The 22,448-nt window shown below is 35.9% G+C and overlaps 3 protein-coding genes and 1 long non-coding RNA gene across 4 annotated transcripts; 3 read left to right on the plus strand and 1 right to left on the minus strand.

The window, feature by feature from the left end:
* Window positions 1-328: 328 nt before the first annotated feature.
* On the plus strand, window positions 329-2,374 carry LOC125577014. Its single transcript, XM_048737630.1, has 4 exons — window positions 329-1,109; window positions 1,184-1,327; window positions 1,423-1,914; window positions 1,994-2,374. Exons 1-3 carry the CDS (start codon window positions 942-944, stop codon window positions 1,435-1,437), a joined length of 327 nt encoding a protein of 108 aa, XP_048593587.1. The 5' UTR covers window positions 329-941; the 3' UTR covers window positions 1,438-1,914; window positions 1,994-2,374.
* Window positions 2,375-2,738: 364 nt separating this feature from the next.
* Window positions 2,739-5,051, minus strand: LOC106357845 (cyclin-A3-2-like). Its single transcript, XM_013797551.3, has 7 exons — window positions 4,395-5,051; window positions 3,985-4,217; window positions 3,740-3,892; window positions 3,608-3,641; window positions 3,367-3,516; window positions 3,155-3,289; window positions 2,739-3,069 (listed from the first exon to the last, which is right to left on the minus strand). Exons 1-7 carry the CDS (start codon window positions 4,707-4,709, stop codon window positions 2,998-3,000), a joined length of 1,092 nt encoding a protein of 363 aa, XP_013653005.2. The 5' UTR covers window positions 4,710-5,051; the 3' UTR covers window positions 2,739-2,997.
* Window positions 5,052-18,120: 13,069 nt separating this feature from the next.
* On the plus strand, window positions 18,121-18,921 carry LOC125577015. The gene is made up of 2 exons (XR_007315345.1): window positions 18,121-18,711; window positions 18,786-18,921. It is a non-coding gene; the product is annotated as an uncharacterized LOC125577015 (long non-coding RNA).
* Window positions 18,922-21,210: 2,289 nt separating this feature from the next.
* On the plus strand, window positions 21,211-22,092 carry LOC106371866 (WPP domain-containing protein 2). The gene has a single exon (XM_022689783.2). The coding sequence runs from the start codon at window positions 21,395-21,397 to the stop codon at window positions 21,914-21,916; it is 522 nt and encodes a 173-aa protein (XP_022545504.2). The 5' UTR covers window positions 21,211-21,394; the 3' UTR covers window positions 21,917-22,092.
* Window positions 22,093-22,448: the final 356 nt, after the last annotated feature.

Consider the following 22,448-nt stretch of genomic DNA (forward strand, 5'->3'; position numbering starts at 1 on the left):
ATGTTTAAGCCTCACCGAGTCTAAAACAACACTAGATAAGTTAGCTATCAAATGTCTAGCCATCAATTCACTACAAACAGTTGTTAACATTCATATCAATGACTCGTACTTATTTCGATCAGATAGAAGCCCCCAAATTTGAAGCTTTCATGAATTTTATCAGTTAATCAAATTTGGTGCAGCCACGGGTTTAAACTGAATAACCTACCATAACTGTAAAAGAAGTAACTTGCACGCATCTGTATAGAGAGAGATAGTATATATCCTATACTAAAAGGCAGATATGAAGAGATTCTAGCCTGTCCACGTCGGATTATTAATTCGGCCAATAGGATTATTTTATTTTGCCACATCACACTTGCTTCAATGATACAAGATAAATATTGGGCTATTCGTATGGGCTCAAAATAATTTAATATATTGCCCATTCCAATTCCAAGCACACTTCTCCCATTCGTATGGGCTTAAAATAATTTGGAAGGATGATTTGTTGTTTGGTCCGATTGAAGTAGGTTTGATTTGATTATGAGAATTGTAATAGTTTGGGCTCGGCTTCCATATATGGTTTTGATGATAAGAAAAGTAATAAGGTGTATATGATTTAAGTTGGGTCTGGACCTCCGTATATGGTGTGATTTGTTAGTGATAATAAAACGTTGTGTTTTTGTTTCAGTCGACTAGGGCATCATCGTTTACTTCTTGAACTCGCCGCTTTTGTGTTTTCTTAAACCATTTCATCTCTTTGCATTCCCTCAAGTTCAACATATTCTTTAAATTCGAGAATTATTGATGTGTTAATTACATTAAACACTGTAACGTTTTGGGAATCTTCGGTTCTTGGTTTCCTTTTTATATAAATAGGAGATGGATGAGACTGACGAACGTTCGAAATCGCTGTCCTATTAAATTTCTTCCTTCAGCTTCAAAAATAACTCACAAAGATGTCTTCCTGCGATGCCGCCGTTGTTGCCCCAACATCGTTCGATACTCTCCGTCTGGGTAGATCTGCTCAGGTCACCGTGGCTCCCCTTCTCCGTTTTTGGGACTCCAGAAACATCAAGGAACAAGGTGAATTCATGGGAATCACCTTGCTTTTCCTTGATGAGCAGGTATTGTACCATAAGCATATTATTTACGATCCCGTTTTACAGAAATGAGTTAATTTTTTTTGTTTTATTCTCAGAATTCTGTGATCCATGAATTTATTCATACCGCTCGCTTGACTCACTACCGTCCATCTTTACGAAGTGGTTCCATCGTCAAAGGTTCACGCTTTGAAGTTGCTAGATGCACTAATATGTACAAGATTACTGACAATCCATTTGTGGTCCGGTTCATCCCACAAATAACCAATTTGTTATTTTTAATGATGTATTATTAATGCTCTGAAACTGAGACAGTTATGTGTTTTTCATGATGCAGATATTGTTGGAATGATTCGTTCCGTCCAAGGTTCCGATCTTAAGGATGCTGGAGTGATGACTCGAGTTGTGGTCGGCTTCGCCATCGAACCGTAAGCTAACAAAATCATATTTTAAATCACTTTTGAACATGGTATCGTCATAGAAATCATTACTTTATGAGAACATTGTGGTGTATCTGTCCTTATGGGACGAAGCTGCGGCAATGTTTTATAAACAGCTCAATGGAGATCTACTTATCTTTATGGGATGAACCTGCAGTCAAGTTTAGGGATCTTCTTAAATCAGGGGATAGAACTAACTCTGTCATTTTGGTCACAACTGTGATCCCATTAAAAATTTAATGGAGGTACGTTAAATAGTAAACATAAGTTTATACCAATATTTTACCAGGTACTCTTCATTCTACAGGCACCATGTTTGTCAAATCATCTCCAGCTACCAATTCTTTTTGGGACCCCAATCTCCCACCCATCACAGAGTTCACAGCTAGGTAACAATTCTTTTGGCTTGCCGGTTGAAACAATATTCATATGCCTGCTCAATTGAGTGATCTTACTATCTTATGCCAGCTTAAAAGATGCCAGGGGGAAGAGTTCCCCTGTTTCCAGACTTTAAACACCAATGCAGCTCCATTGTTTAAGAAAGACACTGGTCAAGCATCTGTTTCTCCCAACACCGAAATTGAAGGTCAAGAGGATGACACAATAACAAGCGTTAAGGACAAAGAGGTTCGCCAAATACGCACCCGTGAGTGAAGTTACGAAGAAACCACATAGTCAACCCAACTGTCTCTGTTTCTTTTCATTTTTTTTTTCATTCCTATACATTTCCTATGACGCACTTTGCAGTATTTTCCATACTTTCAGCTTTTTTAAATAACAAATTTACGGACAAGTATCTTTCGGAGAACAACTGTTACTATTAATTGATATTGGAAAAATGTTAACGTTTTTTAACGCATTAAGATAAAAAAAGCAACCCATTTTAATCATGCTGCCTTCGCTTCCATGATCTTCAAAACCTTACTGGAAAAATAATTTTAAATACATTAACCCAATCTATACGGTTAATTACATATCTATAAACTTAAGAAAAATATACTCACAATTAGTCAGTCCCCTCTTCTCCTTACGTGTCATAATATACTACCATTATATCACCATCAACAAACTTTCATATAGTTTAGCGTCATTCAAAAATACATGCAACTTTGATTTTAACTACAACAATACATGCATTTGTCAATGTCCCCGCGCAAGCGCGGGGCTACGTCTCTAGTCTAAATAAAACCCATTTACTTGTGATACGTTGCAGAAGATAAATTTTTAATCTTTTCATTTGTCAAACAACTTCAACGGCAGGGAAAAAATATACAGACACGGAAAATTACATCTATGTATGCCATAAGTTCACGATGATGCCTCTCTAGATCAGTCTTCATCTGTCCTAATTGTTTCCTCTTTCAATTCAAGCTCAACCCGTGTCTTTAATACTTCCCAGGATCGTGTCTCGAGCAATGTGTGACATCTTTCCTCTTCCAGTTCTCTGTTCCCCAAAGAAGGACTGGTTCAAGTCAAATGGTAACATCCTCCCAGAAGGTAACCGGTAGGACAGGTGATACAGGCATGGTCGCAACGCACTGGAACTGTAACCAGAGGAGCAAAATTTAAGTATCAGCACATGCTTAGTTCAAATGATGGCACTGATCTCAATTGTAATGTTAAATTTACCTTGTGGTGCTTGTATTTATCTCTAACAGCTTGTAAAGCACCCCCTCTTCTCCTCAGATACAAGTCATGTATGATTCCCACACACTCTTGTAGATCAGCCGCTTTGTACTTTGTGTATTCTTCCAACATCTGATTCTGTTTTACATCAATTAGATTATTAGTGTCTCATTCAATAAAATTTACATGTAAGAGAATGAGAAAAAAATGCTTACCCAAGGATGTTGTTTAGGACGGATGATGAATCGTGCAAGGAAGACAGCGGAAGCAGCCAACATAGATGGCAAAAACTTCACAGCTTTGTAATCTAATATACTCAACTCCGATAAGTAGCAAGAGAGTGGTTCTAGCTGCAAGTGTGGCACCTGAAATAAATTAATATAAAAAATAATATTTAGCATTTGATACTCTTTAAGATTCCTTATCTTATATAAATCTAGATCAGTCTGAGCTTACATTGAAATCTTCTTGTGCAACCCTTGTGAATCGTCTGCACATTAAAAATGGAAAAAACAGAATGAGGACAATGAACCATGCAAACCAGTAAATCACTATCAGCAAAAGACATTGTTTCATCACAAATCTAACCTTATAAAAGAACTGATTGCAGGTCTTCCCAATTCAAACTGAAGGGTAAGAAGTATATCTGCCTCCATCTTCACCACATCTTGTTTCGAAAACGTATTATCAGTGATGTAACAGAAGTCTTCCACTTTGGGAGGACTTATCTCTTCATACTTCCTAATAATTTCCAACAACCAAAAGAATAAGTTCCATAAGCTTCATTCAAAAACAGAAATGACTAGCAAAATAGAGATCTCAAAGATGCTTACGAGGCAATAAGCATAGCAGAAACTCCCAAGAGCTGAAGCCTCTTCTTGTTGACGGTCTTTAAGGACAAGAATCTATCGATGTAAGAGACAGTGAGGTGGAGTGTTTCGGACAGGAGCTTGTACTCGTCAGCAACTTCGACTAACCAATCAACCAAAACACCTCTCATGGTTGGCGTTACATCTTTCTGAACCTTTTCCATGTAATCAGGTAAAGGTCTTTGCTTTGGCTTCACCTGAGTTTCAACCAAAAGCAATAATCTTTCAGCTTCACATTTAACATAACCAATAATAATAATTTGACAAAACCAAATCAGATTATCATAATAAATCTCAGAAACTTAAAGATCAAATCCAAATTTAAATTGAAAGCCTTCAGACAAAACCCAAAACCTTAAAACTGAGATTGTTACCTCCATTTGACGGAGATACTCGTAGATGTCGGAGACATAAGGTCCGCACATCTTGGGATCATCGGATCGAGCATCAATGTCAGATCCAAATTCCACGGCAGCCAGAGCCACCGGAGCCGTCTTTCTCAATAGAGCTCCGAGACTCTTTGCGGGCTTCGGGATCTGATTGAAATTGGACAAGACGGAGATGTTGGAGAGATTCGGAAGCTCGCCGAGAACCACTCTCTTCTTGGTGACACGTTCATCCTCCGTGGCCGTAGACTTTCTCTTCACCGCCGCTCTGGTCATCCTCAAACAGATCTCCTTCTCAGTCATGGTTGAGGGGTTGAAGAGATTCGGAGAGAAAGGGAAAGTAAGAGAGAGAGAGAGAGATTGTGAGATTTGGTGGTGGTGAGGAAGAAGTGAGGGTGAGAAGGGGAAGAAAAAGGGAAGAGCAAAAGCGCCATTTTCGAGTTGAAAACAAAGCTTCTCGCGCTCTGTGTGCGGATTTTGAGTTTTTCTTTTTAAGAGTCAAAAAGTTTGGAGGAAGGAATCGAATATCAAATCTGAAAATTGTTTGGCGGGCGAATTTTTCATCGGATATCTCTGTCTGAATTTGTTTTACCGGTACGATTGTTGTTGAGTGATGCGAATTTCACCTTCTCTTTTTCGACCAATAACATTTAGAATTATTTACTCAAACACCCTTCTAATTACTAAAAAATATATTCATATCATATTTTTATAATATTTTGTCCTCGATAATATGTAGTACATTTTGCGGATTTGTATATGTAAAAACAAATTTATAGAACACTAGTATCTGTGCACAAAAAAAAAACACTAGTATCTAAGCGGAAGTTTACTCGAACATCTATCTTATTAAAACTCAAGTACAAATTAGGTTTGTTTGGAAACATGGATAGCAATTTTTTAAAAAAATTGTTTGGAAACATGGAATGCAGTTTAAAAAAAAGTTTGTTTGGAAACATAGATTGCAGTTTTAAAAAAAAAAACGTTTGTTTGGAAACATGAATAGCAGTATATTAAAAAAAAGTAATGGGCTTTATATTTTTAAGAAAAATTGGAAGTTCATTATATTAGGAGAAACTATCTATTTGATACCTAATCGGGTTAGGTTCAGGGTTGTTTGGGTTTGGGTTTCCAGGGTCAAATATTTAAGCCCCATTCGAATATTTCTAAATTTCAGTTTCGGTTCTCCAAAAACCAAAATTTTGAATAACTCGGATATTTAATCAAATTTGCTTCGGGTTTGGTACTACTTTTTTCGGACCGGGATCAGTTCGGTTCTTCAGATCGGATATTTTTCCCAGCCCTAATATTATTGATATGAAAAACAAATAGAAACATATTTTTGAAAAAATACACTCGTGCGCCCGCGCGGGTCAAAGTCTAGTTATACATTTTAAGACATACTAGGTGTTTTGCCCGCGATGCGGGCTTAAACATTTTCATAAATTTTTGAAAAATTCTTTGTATACTTTACTAGTTATATTGTGTTTTTCAAAAAGAATTATTGCGATCAATTTAGTATCATCTATGCATTGTCTACTCTCGAATATATAAATATATATTTCTGAACAATTAAATATTAAAATATTTTAGTGGTATAATTTAAACTTGGATCTCTAGTCAAAAAACAAAACTTGTTTCCAATTTATGAAAAAAAAAAAAATTTTGAATGAGCAAATATTTAAGGATGGTTATGTTTTAAGAACATTAACTTGTTATTTCTGAACAATTAAATATTAAAATATTTTAGTGGTATAATTTAAACTTGGGTCACTAGTCAAAAAAAAAACTTGATTCCAATTTATGTAAAGAATATTATTTTTTTGAATGAGCAAAGATTTAAGGATGGTTATTGGCAAATAAATGTTTGAGAACTTTAATTTTTTTTTTGAGATTCTACTGCTATAATAGTTCAAGGGTTTTTGAAATATTACTAATTAATTGTTATTGATTCGAAGATTTTCAAATTTCATCAAAATTTTTAATTAATTTATGATAATAATTTTTCATTCTATTTTAACAAAATTTAACGTTATTAAAATATAATTTACCTTTTTTATTCATAAGATACAATTTTCAAAATATTTTGGCAATTAAACTAATGGATGTAAGATTTAAAATCCGTTATATAATTTGGTATTTGAATATCACAACAACAAAATACATAGCGGTAAGAGTTTAGGTTTTTTTAGCTTTAAGTTTTGAGATTACTTTTTAGTGTTTAGGGTTGGTAGAGTTTTAGGGTTAGATGGGATTTATGTTCAGGTTTAGGTAGGGTTTTAGGGTTCGGTTTAGGAAGGGTTTAGGGTTAACAGGGTTTAGGGTTAGGTAGGGTTTTTAAGGTTAGGTAGGGTTTAGGGTTAGAAAAGATTTAGGGTTAAGTAGGGTTTAGGGTTAAACATGGTTTAGGGTAGGTAGGGTTTAGGGTTAGGTATAGTTTAGGGTTAGGTTTAGGTAGGGTTTTAGGGTTAGGCTTAGGAAGGGTTTAGGGTTAGCAGGGTTTAGGGTTAGGTAGGGTTTAGGGTTAGAAAGGGTTTACGGTTAGGTAAGGTTTAGGGTTAGGCAGGGTTTAGGGTTAGTAAGGGTTTAGGGTTAGAAAGGGTTTAGGGTTAGAAAGGGTTTAGGGTTAGGTAGGGTTTAGGGTTAAGTAGAGCTTAGGGTTAGGTAGGGTTTAGGGTTGGTAGGGATTAGGGTTAGGTAGGGTTTAGGGTTAGTAAGGTTTAAGGATAGGTAGGGTGTAGGGTTAGGTAGGGTTTAGGGTAGGTAGGGTTAGGAAGGGTTTAGTGTTAGGTAGGGTTTAGGGTTATGTAGGGTTTAGGGTTAGGTAGGGTTTAGGGTTTAGGGTTTAGGGTTTAGGGTTTAGGGTTTAGGGTTTAGGGTTAGAAAGGTTTTAAGGTTAGGTAGGGTTTAGGCTAGGTAGGGTTTAGGGTTATGTAGGGTTAGGGTTCGGTAGGGTTTAGGGTTATGTAGGGTTAGGGTTCGGTAGGGTTTAGAATTAGGTAGGGTTAGGGTTTAGAATTAGGTAGGGTTTAGGGTAAGCAGGGTTTAGGATTAGAAAGGATTTAGGGTTAGGTCAGGTTTAGGGTTAGGCAGGGTTTAGAGTTAGGTCAAGTTTAGGGTTAGAAGGGGTTTAAGGTTAGGTAGGGTTTAGGGTTACGCAGGGTTTAGGGTTAGGTCAAGTTTAGGGTTAGGCAAGGATTAGGGTTAGGTCATGTTTATGGTTAGAAGGGGTTTAGGGTTTAGGGTTACGCAGGGTTTAGGGTTAGGTCAGGTTTAGGGTTAGGCAAGGTTTAGGGTTAGGTCATGTTTATGGTTAGAAGGGGTTTAGGGTTTAGAATTAGGCAGGGTTTAGGGTTAGGGTTAGGTAGGGTTTAGAATTAGGTAGGGTTTATGGTTAGCAGGGTTTAGGGTTAGAAAGGGTTTAGGGTTAGGTAGGGTTTAGGGTTAGGCAGGGTTTAGGGTTAGATCGTGTTTAGGGTTAGGTCAGGTTTAGGGTTAGAAGGGGTTTAGGGTTAGGTAGGGTTTAGGGTTAGTAGGGTTTAGGGCTAGGTAGGGTTTAGGGTAGCTAGGGTTTAGGGTTAGGCAGGGCTAGGGTTAGATAGGGTTTAGAAATAGGTAGGGTTTAGGGTTAGTAGGGTTTAAAGTTAAGTAGGGTTTAGGGTTAGGTAGGGTTTATGGCTAGAAAGGGTTTTGGGTTAAGTAGGGTTTAGGGTTAGATAGGTTTAGGGTTAGGTAGAGTTTAGTGTTAGTAGGGTTTAGGTAGAGTTTAGTGTTAGTAGGGTTTAGGGTTAGTAGGGTTTAAAGTTTGGTTTAGAATAATGCTTAGGATTATAGGGTTTAGGGTTTGTTTGTTTTTTTGTTTACGCATTTGGTAATGAGTTTTTCGGATAAAATTTTATATTAATATTATTGATTCATAATTTTTCTTAAAATGTTAAATATTTTAACGTGATTTTTAATGTTCTTAAAACAAAGTATGTATTTTTTTATTAAGTTTTTTGTGACAATAAATTGAATATATCTTAGATCATAAATCTTTAATATTCTCAGTCTTATACATTTTGTTTTTTAAGTTATTGTTACATTTATTTTGTTTTATACATTTCTCTTAATATTTATGTATGCGTTAATAATATTTTTTAAAAATGATTTTTCATTAACTAATGTATTTATTGTTTTAAATATATTATTGTTTTCGTGCACTTGATTAAATTGTTTTGGCGTTGGTGGTATTTGAAGTGGTTGAGAACGTGAATGGATATTTACTTCCATAATGTTTTTGGTATATGTTTAAAAATAAAAATTTGTAAAGACTTTTAAATCATATGAATAGAATATTCAACACACTTATTTACTTAAAATTCTGAAGTAGGTAATTGCAAATTTGTTGAACTCATAGATTCGTTGCTACTTTATAAATTATCACACGATGAGGTACATATGGTAAAGATTGTTTTGATGATAATAAAACGTCTATATCGTAATGTGTGTTTTTTTTGTTTTATCTACTATGTATTAAGAAATAATTAACACATTCAATAATATTAAAGAGTAAAAAGTTTCTCAATTGTTCATAGTATAAACCCAAAGTTAAATTCAAGTCCAGCCAAATAAATAAAAGCCAAAGACATGTGTCGACCTGTCAGATAGTGACTTTCCACGTGAATAGCTTAGGAGAGAGGCAAACACATTTTTTTATATATATATATATAGATTCATTACTAAAATAAATCTTAAAATAACTCAATATTATATTTTTAATTATATAATTAAAAAATTATTTGATTAATATTTAATTATATAATTTATGTTTTTAACGTTTTACTAAAATACTTTTTCAGATAACAATACAATATATATATATATAGAAATTATCTTTTTTAATTATAATTTTTAGATTTTGGATAATTCAATATTCTATTTTTAATTATATAATTAATAATTTTATTTAATTAATATTTAGTTATAGAATTTATGTTTTTAACTTTTTACTTAAAGATTTTTTCAGATAACAATACAATATATACATAAGTTATCTCTTTTTTAAATTATATTTTCAGATTTTGGATAATTCTTACTATTCTTAATATTAATCAATTATCTAATCAAAATCAATTAAAATTTCGTTTTTATTTTTTAATTTATTTATACATTTTATTCATTAAGGGTTAAACGATATTAACCACTCTAACTTTCAACGTGAGAGCTCCATTGCGAAAATTTACTTCGCAAATAATAGTTTTTAATTATATAATTAAAAAATATTATTTGATTGATATTTAATTATATAATTTATGTTTTTAACATTTTACTAAAATACTTTTTCAGATAACAATACAATATATATATAGAAATTATTTTTTTAATTATATTTTTAGATTTTGGATAATTCAATATTCTATTTTAATTATATAATTAATAATTTTATTTAATTAATATTTAGTTATAGAATTTATGTTTTTAACTTTTTACTTAAAGACTTTTTCAGATAACAATACAATATATACAGAAGTTATCTCTTTTTTAAATTATATTTCAGATTTTGGATAATTCTTACTATTCTTAATATTAATCAATTATCTAATCAAAATCATTTAAAATTTCATTTTTATTTTTTGATTTATTTATACATTTTATTTATTAAGGGTATAAACGATATTAACCGCTCTAACTTTTAACGTGAGAGCTCTGTAGCAAAAATTTACTTCGCAAATAATAGTATAGATTACAAGTAGCATACAAAACTTTTTTTTTATTACTACCATTTTTAATAGTGTGCATTTTTATTACGTTGTGATAACAAACGTATTTACAAAAATACCATTAATTTTTAATGTCACTTAAGCAAAAAACCGGTGCCACATAGGAATGTGTTGACATGTATTAATGAACTCAATCGTAAAGCGTTACAAACTTCGTTACGGCTGAGTTATAGTTACTTTGCGGCTGAGTTAAACAACGCGGTTGACTTATGTGAAATTGGCAGACTTACGAACATAAGTCAGTCGTTAGTGATGGCTGATTTACAGATTTCATGCTGATTTATGGGATAACGGTTGACTTACGAACACAAGTTACGACTAACTTATACATCGGCGGGCTGGTTTCTCAAAAAATCGGCTGAGTTATAGTTAATACATTGTTGAGTTATGTTTCGCCGGCTGAGTTAAGTATCATCGCCTAGCTGAGTTACAAAATTTACGGCTGACTTATGGGAGGTTGTTACGACTTATATGTTTGATGACTCAGATGGTGTGTCATGTGAATAAGATAACTTTAGTTCATACAGTGAGTCTCCAACACATCGTTATGGCTGAATTATGCATACGTTACGACTAAGTTATGCATATGTTACGGCTGAGTTTACCTCTAAACTATAAACCTAAACTTTAAACTTTAAATAATAAAAAGTAGTAGATCTAATGTTTAAAATATAAACTTTATAATTTTTATAACTTTATAGTTCTATAGTTTTAATATTGTGTTCATAGTTGAAGGTAAATTGTTGTTTATCTTGTAGGAACGTTACGACTTGCTTATAGAAACGTTACGGCTGACTTATACCATTCAGATAAGTTACGGCTGAGTTATGTATAAGTAAGCCGTAATGTTCATGTAAGTCAGAACACAATGTGTCCGTCCAAAATATGAAACGTCGCGAAACAAAAATTACATATGGCGACTGACTTATAGGAACATTACGGCTGACTTATACCATTCAGTTACATTAAGGCTGAGTTATGCATACTTTACAGCTGAGTTATGCATACATTACGACTGATTTTAACTCTAAACTCTAAACCTATCTTAAACTTTAAAATAATTAAAAAATATTAGATTTAATGTTCAAAAGATAAACATATTAGATTTAGTGTTCATACGTTACGACTGAGTAATAATCAAATTACGGTTGAGTTATGCATACATTATTGTTGAGTTATGGTTATAATACGGCTTTGTTATAATCAAATGATGAGTTCTTGTTACAATACAACTTTGTTATAACAATGTTCCCGCCCAGAATACGAAACATCGCGAAACAAACTACACTTGACGGCTTACTTATAGAAACGTTACAGCTGACTTATACCATTCAGATATGTTCCGGTTGAGTTATGCATACTTTACGACTCAGTTATGCATACGTTACGACTGAGTTATAATCAAATTACGGCTAAATTATGCATAGATTATGGATGAATTATGGTTACAATACGGCTTTGTTATAACCAAGTCGACCAAAAAAAACTTCTAATAGGCTCAAGATTCATCATCCAAACTTAAATTGAATTTAGAAACCTAAAGATAAACTAAAAAGATAGTCTATATATTAGGAATCAAGAGATAAATCAGGCGCATAAACAACATAGATGTAAAAACTCAAATCTGAGACAGGTCTATTGCAGTGGTTGTCGTCTTCGATCGTGGTCGGTTAGAGTAGAAGCTGTCTCTCCTCCAGTGTCATGTATGGTGATTCAACATCCTGCTGCTCCTTCTTTCATCGGATTCGTCGTTTTGCAGATGAAAAAAAGAGTTAGAGAGAGAGATGAAGAGGCTAAGTCCTGTCAATTGTAAGAAAATGAGAGAATGATTATTGGCCTTTAGATTTCATTTAATCAATGACCATAAATTGTGATCCTTGAAAAAGAAAGATTAAACAATAAGAAAAAATGTGAGGATAAACAAAAAGATAATTTTGAACCCTAAATTAAAATCAATCAATGGTCATGAAAAAAACAATATAAATTGTAATTTTAGTTATTTTCAATTTTTTAAAAAGTTGCTTAAATTTAAAGAATATAGTTACATGTTTAAATCAAAATTTAAAATATAATTTAAAAATTAAAGATTAATATTTTAAAAAAAAATTATTAAAATTTGAATTTAACTCTAAACTATAAACCTAAACTTTAAAATTTAAATAATAATACATATCAGATTTAATGTTCAAAGATAAACTTTATACTTTTTATAACTTTATAATTCTATAGTTTAGGTTTAGTGCATTGCCACTTTCTATGGATGAAGAAAAAAAGGGCTTTGGAAGAAGAGAAACTACCATAGGAGCACTAACTGATCTAGAATGTAATTAGAAACATAGAAAGTGACTATGAATGTAAATGTTTCTTATATAAATAATGTCTTGCTACAGTTTTATGATTTATCTTTTAATAATGTCCTACTAGTTGTATGTGTTCTACTAGTTGTTAATATATTTATTCATTCCTGCTACAGTTTATGATTTATCTTTTAATAATGTCCTATTATACTTTGCAAATATATTTTTTACGTTGACATCACCCTAGACTAACAACTAGTAAAGATTGGATCATCCACTAATTTTATTCGTACAAGAAATGAAATAAATCGAGATGGTGCCTCTCGCCACCTAGGTAGAGATGGCAGTTCAAGGGCTTGCCCGCGGGCCTGATCCGAAAAGGCCCATTACGGGGCGGGATTGGGCAAAAATATTGTGGCCCGTTTAGTTGCGGGTCTCGCGGGACAGGACCGCGGCGGTACAGAGCTAAACGGTGATCGGGTGATGACTATGGCCTATGGCCATTCTTGCTCTCTGTGTTTCTTCCCTTTCGATCGACAATCACAAGCTCTTGTATATAGAATTCAAAGATTGTATAAAGAATAACTCTCTTTATTAATGCTCAAGAAACTCACTCAAAACTTAAGCTCAATCTCTAAACTCATAAGCTATGCAACACACTTGCATCTTCTTATATAGAGATTTATAATTCCTAATCCTAATAGGTAGTATATCTAGATAACTCCTAAACATACTAGTATTCCTATATTCCATAACTCGGTAGGATTAGGTGGATAACTTCTAACTCAAGTTTCCTTTTCTTTCAAGCTTATCCCAACATTCTCCCCCTTAAGCTTGAAATCTCTTTTACTCAAATCTTGAATACCGATAAGACAGCGCATCTCTACGAATTTAATCCTTCCCAACGCCTTGGTTAATATATCTGCCTTCTGCTTATCACCTGAGACGTGCACCACACTCACTTGACCTTTCTCTACACACTCTCTTATGAAATGATACCTTGAATGTATGTGTTTGCTTCTTCCATGAAAAACTGGGTTCTTAGAGAGGGCAATGGCAGACTGGTTGTCGATTTTAATGACCACCTTCTCGCAAGGTTGCTCTGTAACTTCACTTAACAGCTCCTGTAACCATATGGCTTGCTTGGCTGCTTCAGTCCCTGCCATAAACTCAGCCTCACAAGAAGATAAAGCAACAGTTTCCTGTTTTTGTGAACACCATGTAATCAAATTTTCACCAAGGTAGAAGATGTGTCCTGTAGTACTTTTTCCATCATCAGGATCCACATTGTGACTGCTATCACTATATCCAACTAGTCTCGGTATTTCTGGTGCTGCACGGGTGAAAACTAAACCATACGATGTTGAGCCTTGGAGATATCTCAAACAATGTTTCATCGCAGCACCGTGTGACTCCTTTGGTTGGTGCATGTATCTCGACAAGACTCCTACCGCAAAGGACAGATCTGGTCGCGTGTGTAGAAGATATCTGAGACATCCAACGTTCCTTCTATAAGTTGTAGCATCGATGTCTAGTTCATCATCAGCTCTCGAGAGTTTCATTCCTGGCTCCATTGGAATGTGTGATATGTTGCAGTTCTTCATGCCACTATCCTCAAGTATTTTAAGCGCATAGCGTCGTTGGTTTAAAGTAATTCTTCCTTCATACTGCTCAACTTCAATCCCGAGGTAGCATGTTAACCGACCAAGATCACTCATGTCGAATTTTGAAGCCATCTCCTTCTTGAACTCTCCTATGATCCTTGCGTTCGCTCCTGTGACAAATAAGTCATCCACATACACTGCAACCACTAAGAGTTCATTGTTTACGGTTCTTCTATACACCGTTGGCTCTTTAGAACACTTTTTGAACTTTAGACCTTGAAGAATTTGATTCAATTTGTTGTTCCAGGCCCTTGGTGCTTGCCGTAATCCATATAAGGCCTTATGAAGTTTGTAAACTTTTCCTTCACTTCCCTTTACTTCAAAGCCCTCAGGTTGTGTCACATAAACAATCTCGTTTAGTTCTCCGTGTAAGAACGCTGTTTTTACATCCAAATGATGAACTTCCCATCCATTTGTTGCTGCCACACTAATGAGTAGACGTATAGTTTCTAATCTTGCGACTGGTGCAAATACTTCCTCGAAGTCAATTCCGTGTTGTTGTACATACCCTTTAGCAACCAGACGAGCTTTGTACTTGTTGATAGAGCCGTCAGAATTTCTCTTGATCTTGAATATCCATCTCAATCCAATCGGCTTTACACCACTCGGAAGGTGTACTAAGCTCCATACTTTGTTCTTGACAATAGAACGGAGTTCATCCTCACACGCTGTGATCCATTCCTTTAGCTCACACGCCTCTGCAAAAGTTCTTGGTTCGCTATTAAGACTTAGAAGTAACATCTCTCCTTCTTCCTCCGCAAGTAACACATAATCTTCTAGGTTAACATAGTCATCGAGATACTTGGGTTTTACGCTCTGTCTATCACTTCTTCTTAACGCTATTACCTCGGACGTATCTTCTTCTTCTTGCGTTTCTTCCTCCTCTGTTATAACATCTTCAACATTATCTTTCTCACTACCTCCTGTATCTCTCTGCACGTCTCTGCTGATTCCATGGTTGCCAAAATCTCCAAGTGAAACTACAAACTCTTCACCGCCTTCTGTACTGATTTCATTCCAGTTCCACCCTTTGGATTCATCAAAAATAACATCCCTGCTTACTATTATCTTTCGTGTCTCAGGGTTTAGCATACGGTAAGCTTTGGAGCCTGGTTCAGTACCCAAGTGAACTAACATGCGAGAGCGATCATCCAACTTCTTAAGTCCAGCTTTCTCTGTTTTTGCATAGCCAATACACCCAAAGATCCGTAAGTGGGAAAGATTTGGTTTCCTTCCACGATAAACCTCATATGGTGTCTTGTTATCTAGGGAGCGTGTAGCTATTCTATTGATCAGGTATGTTGCATGTCGCACAGCCTCACCCCAGAAGCAATTCGGCATGTGCATGTGTTTTAATATGCTTCGTGCCATCTCCATTAAAGTTCTGTTCCTACGTTCCACAACTCCATTTTGCTGTGGAGTATATGGGGCTGTGAGGTGTCTTTTAATACCTGAGGTTTCACATAAATACCTGAACTCTGATGACACAAATTCTCCACCTCTATCTGTCCTGAAAGTTATGATCTTCTCCTCTGTTTCTTGCTCTACTACACCTTTTAGCTTTTTGAACTTCTCGAATGCATCATTTTTGTTTTTAAGCAACATAGTCCACATGTATCTAGAATGATCGTCGATGACAACAAAGACATACCGGTTCCCACTGAATGTGTTTGGTGTTATTGGTCCACATAAGTCGCCGTGCAAGAGTTCGAGCCTTCTTGTTGCTCTATAACTCGTTTCTTGTGGGAACGCATGTCTTGCTTGCTTTCCAAGTAAGCATGATGAACAGATTTCCTTTAAAACATGAATGCTTGGTATACCTGTAACGAGTTCTCTTCTTACCATAGCTTTCATTGTTGCGTGATTCACGTGCCCCAGTCTAGCATGCCAACGAGTTGATTCACTTGTCTCTGTTAGGTGTAGTTTGGTGGACGTCTTAAGACCCATTCGTACTTTGTACAAGCGATTCTTAGCTCTATTTGCTTCAACAAGAAGTTTCCCATCACGGTCATGCATAGTTAGGTATTCATCTCTTAACCGTATATCACAGCCAGCCTCGGTTGCTTGCCCTAGGCTAATGATATTGCTCTTCAGGTTAGGTATGAAGTATACGTCCGTCATCTTTCTTGCTTCTCCTTTCATGTCTATGAATGATATGGTGCCTTTTCCTTTAATGTCAATCCGCGAATCATCTCCAAATTTAACTTTCCCAGTGATAGTTGTATCAAGCTCCGAGAAATACCTTCTATCACCTGTCATATGGTTGCTGGCTCCATTATCAAGGTACCACATGTCTTTGTTATCCCCGTTATTATGATATTTCTCCGGGAGACAGTTCTTCTCGTTTAAGTAGACGACCTCATGCATCATCAACTCGTCTGCATCTTGTGTGTCACTTCCTTCGTTCTCTTGAGTTTCCTGTAGTTTAAGTAAACGATCAGGGCAATCACTAGCATAGTGACCTATCTTGTCACAACGATAACATGTGACACGCGATGGATCTCTAGGTCCAAAATATCGTCCTCGACCACGTCCTCTGTAATACGATCTTCCTCCACGTCCTCTGTTCCGAAATCCTTGATTGTAATCACGATTTTGTTGTGTTGGTTGTGTTTCAGAACTTGAATACATCAGCTTGCTTGTATCTTCTTGCGGTTCTTCATCTTCAAGTACCCTCTCTTCATAGACTTTAAGTCGGCCTATAATGTCTTCAAAACTGGTGTCGTTGAGGTCCAGTACCTGTTCTAGTGAAGCTACAATATGGATATATTTTTTTCGTGGAAGACAACTCAGAAACTTTTTAACAAGTTTTGGTTCTTCCATGCTTACTCCTAGAGCCGCTGATTTTGAAGAAATCTCTGCTAGTTTGCCGCTAAAGTCATCTATTGTCTCTGTCTCTTTCATCTTGAGACGATCAAACTCATTCATCAATGTTTGGAGACGGGCTTCTCTTACTCTTTCCGCACCAACGTACCTTGCTCTGATTGCTTCCCAAACCTTCTTTGCTGTATCGAGTTCTCCAACTTGTAAGATAAGTGTCTCCGGAATTGACTGGAATAATAACGCAATGGCTAGATCGTTTTTCTCTCCTGTAGTTGTTTCTTCATCAATCGCCTCCCACACTTTGTGTACCTTAAGCGCCATCTTCATTCGAATGGCCCACACTGTATAGTTTGTTGCATTCAGCATGGGACACTTGATAGAGGATGATGCTCCATCTTTAGGTTTCACGGTTGTGGTAACGATATCACTACTCATCTCTTCCTAAGCTCTGATACCAAATATAGAATTCAAAGATTGTATAAAGAATAACTCTCTTTATTAATGCTCAAGAAACTCACTCAAAACTTAAGCTCAATCTCTAAACTCATAAGCTATGCAACACACTTGCATCTTCTTATATAGAGATTTATAATTCCTAATCCTAATAGGTAGTATATCTAGATAACTCCTAAACATACTAGTATTCCTATATTCCATAACTCGGTAGGATTAGGTGGATAACTTCTAACTCAAGTTTCTTTTTCTTTCAAGCTTATCCCAACATTGTACACAACTCATCTTTTTTTGCATGCAATCAAAGATTCGCCTTCTTCTTCTTCTCTTCTCTTTTCTTTTCGTTTCTTCATCTCTTTCCGTCTCTTCACTTTTTCTTCTTCGATCAACGACCACATAGCATCTTCTTCTTCTCCTCTACACAGTAGATCGTCGACGACCATGTGCAGAGGTATTTAGCTCATTCCTCTCTGTTTATACGATTTTAGATTTCACATTAATTATTACACTAATATCCTAATATAACATCTCGTACTTAGAGCAAATCAGGAGGGATGATCCTTCACATCTGATTTTTTAGCCTTTTGTTATTAATCAGAATTTTTTGTTTATCCAAACAGCTCCATCAGGTTGTGGGCTCTAAGTGACGAAGTTCTAAGTCACGACTCTTCACCAAGGTGGTTTGTTTGGTACAGTGGAGTACCAGCTTCACAGCAGAACCTTGAAGACACTGATGAAATTTGTGCAGATTCAAGATATCATTTTGATCATGGAAGTGGTTCTCAGGTACCAATGATAAATAACTTATGATATGCATGATCGTTCAGTCTGATAGCACTTTAACTGTTATTGCTTAGTTTGATAGGTAGTGAACATGTATTGTTTAGTCTGATAGAACTTGAACTTGTGATATGCATGATCTAATCGTTAGTCTGTTAGAACTTGAACATGTTGGTATCAAGAGTCTGACTTATGTTATAGTCTAATCTATCTTGGTCTCTTCTTGTTGCAGATGACGTGTGATTCACGAAACCATTCGAGGTCCTTTGTAGTCATAAGCTATAGTTAAGAGTTCCTTTGTAAGTTTGCACGAAACCATTTGTGTTTCTTTTCTGAGGGAAGAACATAAACAAAATGTGAATATATATCAATACACTAGTTGAATGAATCACGTTTTGACCTGTGCAGGTTCTTGGTCCCACGAGACATGACTGTTGGACACTTCATTCACATGCTAAGCAATAGACTACACCGAACTACATCCAAAGCTCTGTTTGTTTTAGTACAGAACACACTTCCTCAACAGGTACCTAATTATCCAGCATCCATGTTCAAAAAATCTATTAATAATGCATTTACTCTTATCTTTGTTCTCTACAGCTGCTCCCATGGACTCTTTGAACAATACTGCCGTCTCCAAGCCCAGCTTCAAAAGCAGAGGAGATGAGAGCATGCTTAAGATCACTAAGACGAAACCACAAGTAAGAAAAACGTTTTATTTTTAAGAGCTTAGATATGAGGTTAGTTTAATAGAACTTGAATTGTTATTGCTTAGTTTGATAGGTAGTGATTCTAGTGAACACGTATTGCTCAGTCTGATAAACTTTGAATTGTTAGCCTTTAAGTTGAACTTATGAATGATATTACTTGATCAGATCAAGTTGATCGTTTAGACATAGGATTAAAATTTTCTTATAATGCTTGAGTCCCTGACCAATGACGAATAAGGAAATCATTGTATAATTTTAAAAATTACATAAAAATATTAAACAAAAAATACCCTAGCGAGTTTACTAAACTCACGGAGCCATCTCTTTCACGACTAGACATATCGTGAGCCAAAAAAAAAAACCTAAACCGTAACAAGAAGAGAGCAAGAGACGACAGAAGATATGGATTCAAGTATTGATCCACGCCTGAAGTCAGTGATCTTTTTGCAATAACAGCTGTCTTTGATCCACGCCTGAAGCTTCCAGTTGTAGAATATTGTTTAGGGAGACTTGACATAAGTACACGTGATGCAAAAATGAAGAACTTGCGTCTGAAGCTGGAAGTTTTGTTTGAATCATACGACAAAAAATCAAAGTCAACATCACCTTATGCAGAGCCTCGTGAGATGGATCAACAAAATGTTTGTGGAGGACCGAAAGGAACATTTGAGAACTATGGTGTAAGTCTTCTGTTTCATTTTTTTTAATTAATTCTGAACCTAAGCTAGATATGGATAGCTTTGAAAAGTTTGGATATTCCATCAAATTGTTTTAATTTTTTTTTTAAACACTACAGGATTTTTTTTTCGTTTCGTAAAAGTAGTGTTGCTGCGAGTGGAAAGACAGCTCTCAAAGCTTATTTCGATGAACCTGCACTAGATATGGATAGCTTTGAAAGTTTGGATATTCTCAACTGGTGGAAAGATAATACTCACAGGTTTGGTGATTTGCCAGAAATGGCTTGTGATCTGCTTAGCATTCCGATCACAACAGTGGCTTCATAATCCTCCTTTAGCATCGGTTCGAGAGTTCTGAACAAATACCGGAGCCGTCTACTTTCCAAAAATGTGCAAGCTCTGATATGTAGTAGGAATTGGCTAAAAGGATTCAAAGCTTATGAACATGGTAAATCATTCACATTATTATATATTTTAGAGTTCCATGTTCTTTAAATCTAATTAACTTCGAATTTTTTTTAATATTTCCAGAAGATGAAATAATTGGTGAAGAAGAGACTGTGCCATGGTCTGATGATGAAGTTGAAGAAGAAGAAGAAGAAACTTGATTTTTATTTTGATATGGTGTTTTTATTTTATTTACATTATGGATTTTGTGGCGCTCTTTTTCCCTTGTCGAGTTTTGTCCCAATGGGTTTTCCCGATAAGATTTTTACCGAGACCACATTACATTACTTGGATTTTGTTTTGGTGTTCATTTACATTTAGAGGATTTGATTATTTGGATTTGTCATCATTACTTCATGCCATACTTTGTGAATTAAGTATACTGATCGAGTCTGAATGGTTGCTTGATAGTTTAGTCTGATAGGATTTGATTTGTTAGACTTTAAGTTTAATTTGTGAATGATTCAGCATGTGTCAAGCGTCTATATAACAAACAAGAAACTTACATACGTTTGCGGCATCTGATTTGTTAAGAAACAAGCAAGATGTTGCTATGTTTCTTGATTATGTCATTATGTGTTTCTAAATCTTGTCCCTGAATATTCCAAAGCCTTTTGTTTCCTATAGCTGGACAACCAATCGTGCATGTTTTGATGTTTAGAGCTAATGAAAAGAATTAGTTTTGATAACCGAACAAGAGTTTATATATATATATATTGATGTTTGTTTCTGTGTCCAGATGCAAGTGAGTTATGTCTGATCATATTGTTTCGTTTATGCAGGTACGATGAATCGACGTCCCGCGGGCCGACCCGCAAAGCCCATGTACTATGCGGAGCGGGCTTGGTCAGCCCTCGACAAGACCGCATCCCGCGCAGGCCTGTCCCGCTGAGACCCGTTTAAACTGAAGACTGCGGCGGGACGGGAAGAGACGGGAAGACCCAATTGCCATCTCTACACCTAGGATGTCGGTAAACACCGTCAAAAGAGAAACTAGAGCAAAAATGAGCGATAGTCATTAGCATCAAGGATGAAGTAGGTTAGTTCGGAAGTAATGGTGATTAGAAATATGGAAAAGAAAAGAAAAGTTCGCCGATCAGATAGTTGAATACTTTATGATTTAGTTGGTGAAAAAAGTTTATTAAGAGAAAAAAATAAATTTATTTGACTTTATCCGGTATATATAAAGAATAAATTTGATTGCTGTTGAAAACCATTTGGTACAAAGTAGATTAGAGTCCTTTTCACACCGAACCAACAACCAATAAACAAATGTCTAAAGACTTTAACATATGTTCGCTTTTTAACCGACGTCACAACTGATATCACCAAACCAAAACATCTCTCTGAGAATCCCTAAATCCACTTGAAAAAAATGGCAGAAACCGCGGAAACAATCAACACCACCGTCTCACCGCCGCATTCCAAATCGGAGGGCTCCACCACATTGCCCGCGACGACGCCGGATCAGACATCGGATGAAACCTCAAAAGCCGCAGATCTGAAGAAGGAAGAGTCCGTCGCAGAGACGAAGCCAGGAGGAGGCAACTCGCTCCGCATTTGGCCTCCGACTCAGAAAACTCGCGACGCCGTCTTGAAGCGCCTGATCGAGACGCTATCCACCGAATCCATCCTCTCCAAGAGGTACGGCACGCTCAACTCCGACGAGGCTTCCACCGTCGCCAAATCCATCGAGGAGGAAGCCTACGGCGTCGCGTCCAACGCTGTGTCTGACGACGACGATGGGATCAAGATCCTTGAGGTTTACTCCAAGGAGATTAGCAAGAGGATGCTTGAGACGGTGAAGGATCGATCTGCAGCCGCCGCCAACAAGGAAGCGGGGGAGGAAGCTGCGAAAGACGATGAAGCTCCTGAGTCGGAGAAGAGTGAGGCGTAACTCGTTCTTGATCCTTACCTTATCTATTAGGGTTTCGCTAGATTCGTATGAGTTTCTCAGAGTTTATGACGACAGATCTCTTCTTGTGGATTTGGTATTTGCCTATTTCGTTGCTTGCTCTTGGTTTGGCTTGTTAACGATTATGCAATTAACAATAATATCATCTGCTTAGTACCTTCCTCTTTGTTGGTAAATTGTTTTTCTTTATGATTTTATTTTTTGCTTGATTCTTGCAGTCATCGTGTGCTTTGCTTCCAGCTAGTTTCCTTTGGTCACGTCCTTGTGAATATTGATTGGAGCAGTGTGTTCAATTTCTTCCGATAACATTTGCGTCTCCTTTCTATTTGACATTGGGTTTGGAATACATTGACACGTACCTTTAGGATTAAGGTTAAAGTTATTTTGATTTTGAACTTTAGTTACATCAAAACATGGAAACAAGATTTACCGACACGTTTCTAATGGTTACAGCACAGGTTTGTTGCGCATTTGGTTCTGATTGTCTGTTTTACGTTCTTTTCTTTTGGGTTAG

This window comes from Brassica napus, chromosome A8, assembly GCF_020379485.1.
Source record: "Brassica napus cultivar Da-Ae chromosome A8, Da-Ae, whole genome shotgun sequence".
Taxonomy (NCBI): Eukaryota; Viridiplantae; Streptophyta; class Magnoliopsida; order Brassicales; family Brassicaceae; genus Brassica; species Brassica napus.

Excerpts from the sequence above, each read along its gene's own strand:
- LOC125577014 (XM_048737630.1), top strand. The coding sequence starts at position 942 with ATGTCTTCCTGCGATGCCGCCGTTGTTGCCCCAACATCGTTCGATACT. Across the intron at positions 1,110-1,183 it reads TGCTTTTCCTTGATGAGCAG|AATTCTGTGATCCATGAATT; the intron begins GTATTGTACCAT and ends TTTTATTCTCAG.
- LOC106357845 (XM_013797551.3), bottom strand. The coding sequence starts at position 4,709 with ATGACTGAGAAGGAGATCTGTTTGAGGATGACCAGAGCGGCGGTGAAG. Across the intron at positions 3,642-3,739 it reads GCAATCAGTTCTTTTATAAG|ACGATTCACAAGGGTTGCAC; the intron begins GTTAGATTTGTG and ends TTTAATGTGCAG. Across the intron at positions 3,517-3,607 it reads TTGCACAAGAAGATTTCAAT|GTGCCACACTTGCAGCTAGA; the intron begins GTAAGCTCAGAC and ends AATTTATTTCAG.
- LOC106371866 (XM_022689783.2), top strand. The coding sequence starts at position 21,395 with ATGGCAGAAACCGCGGAAACAATCAACACCACCGTCTCACCGCCGCAT.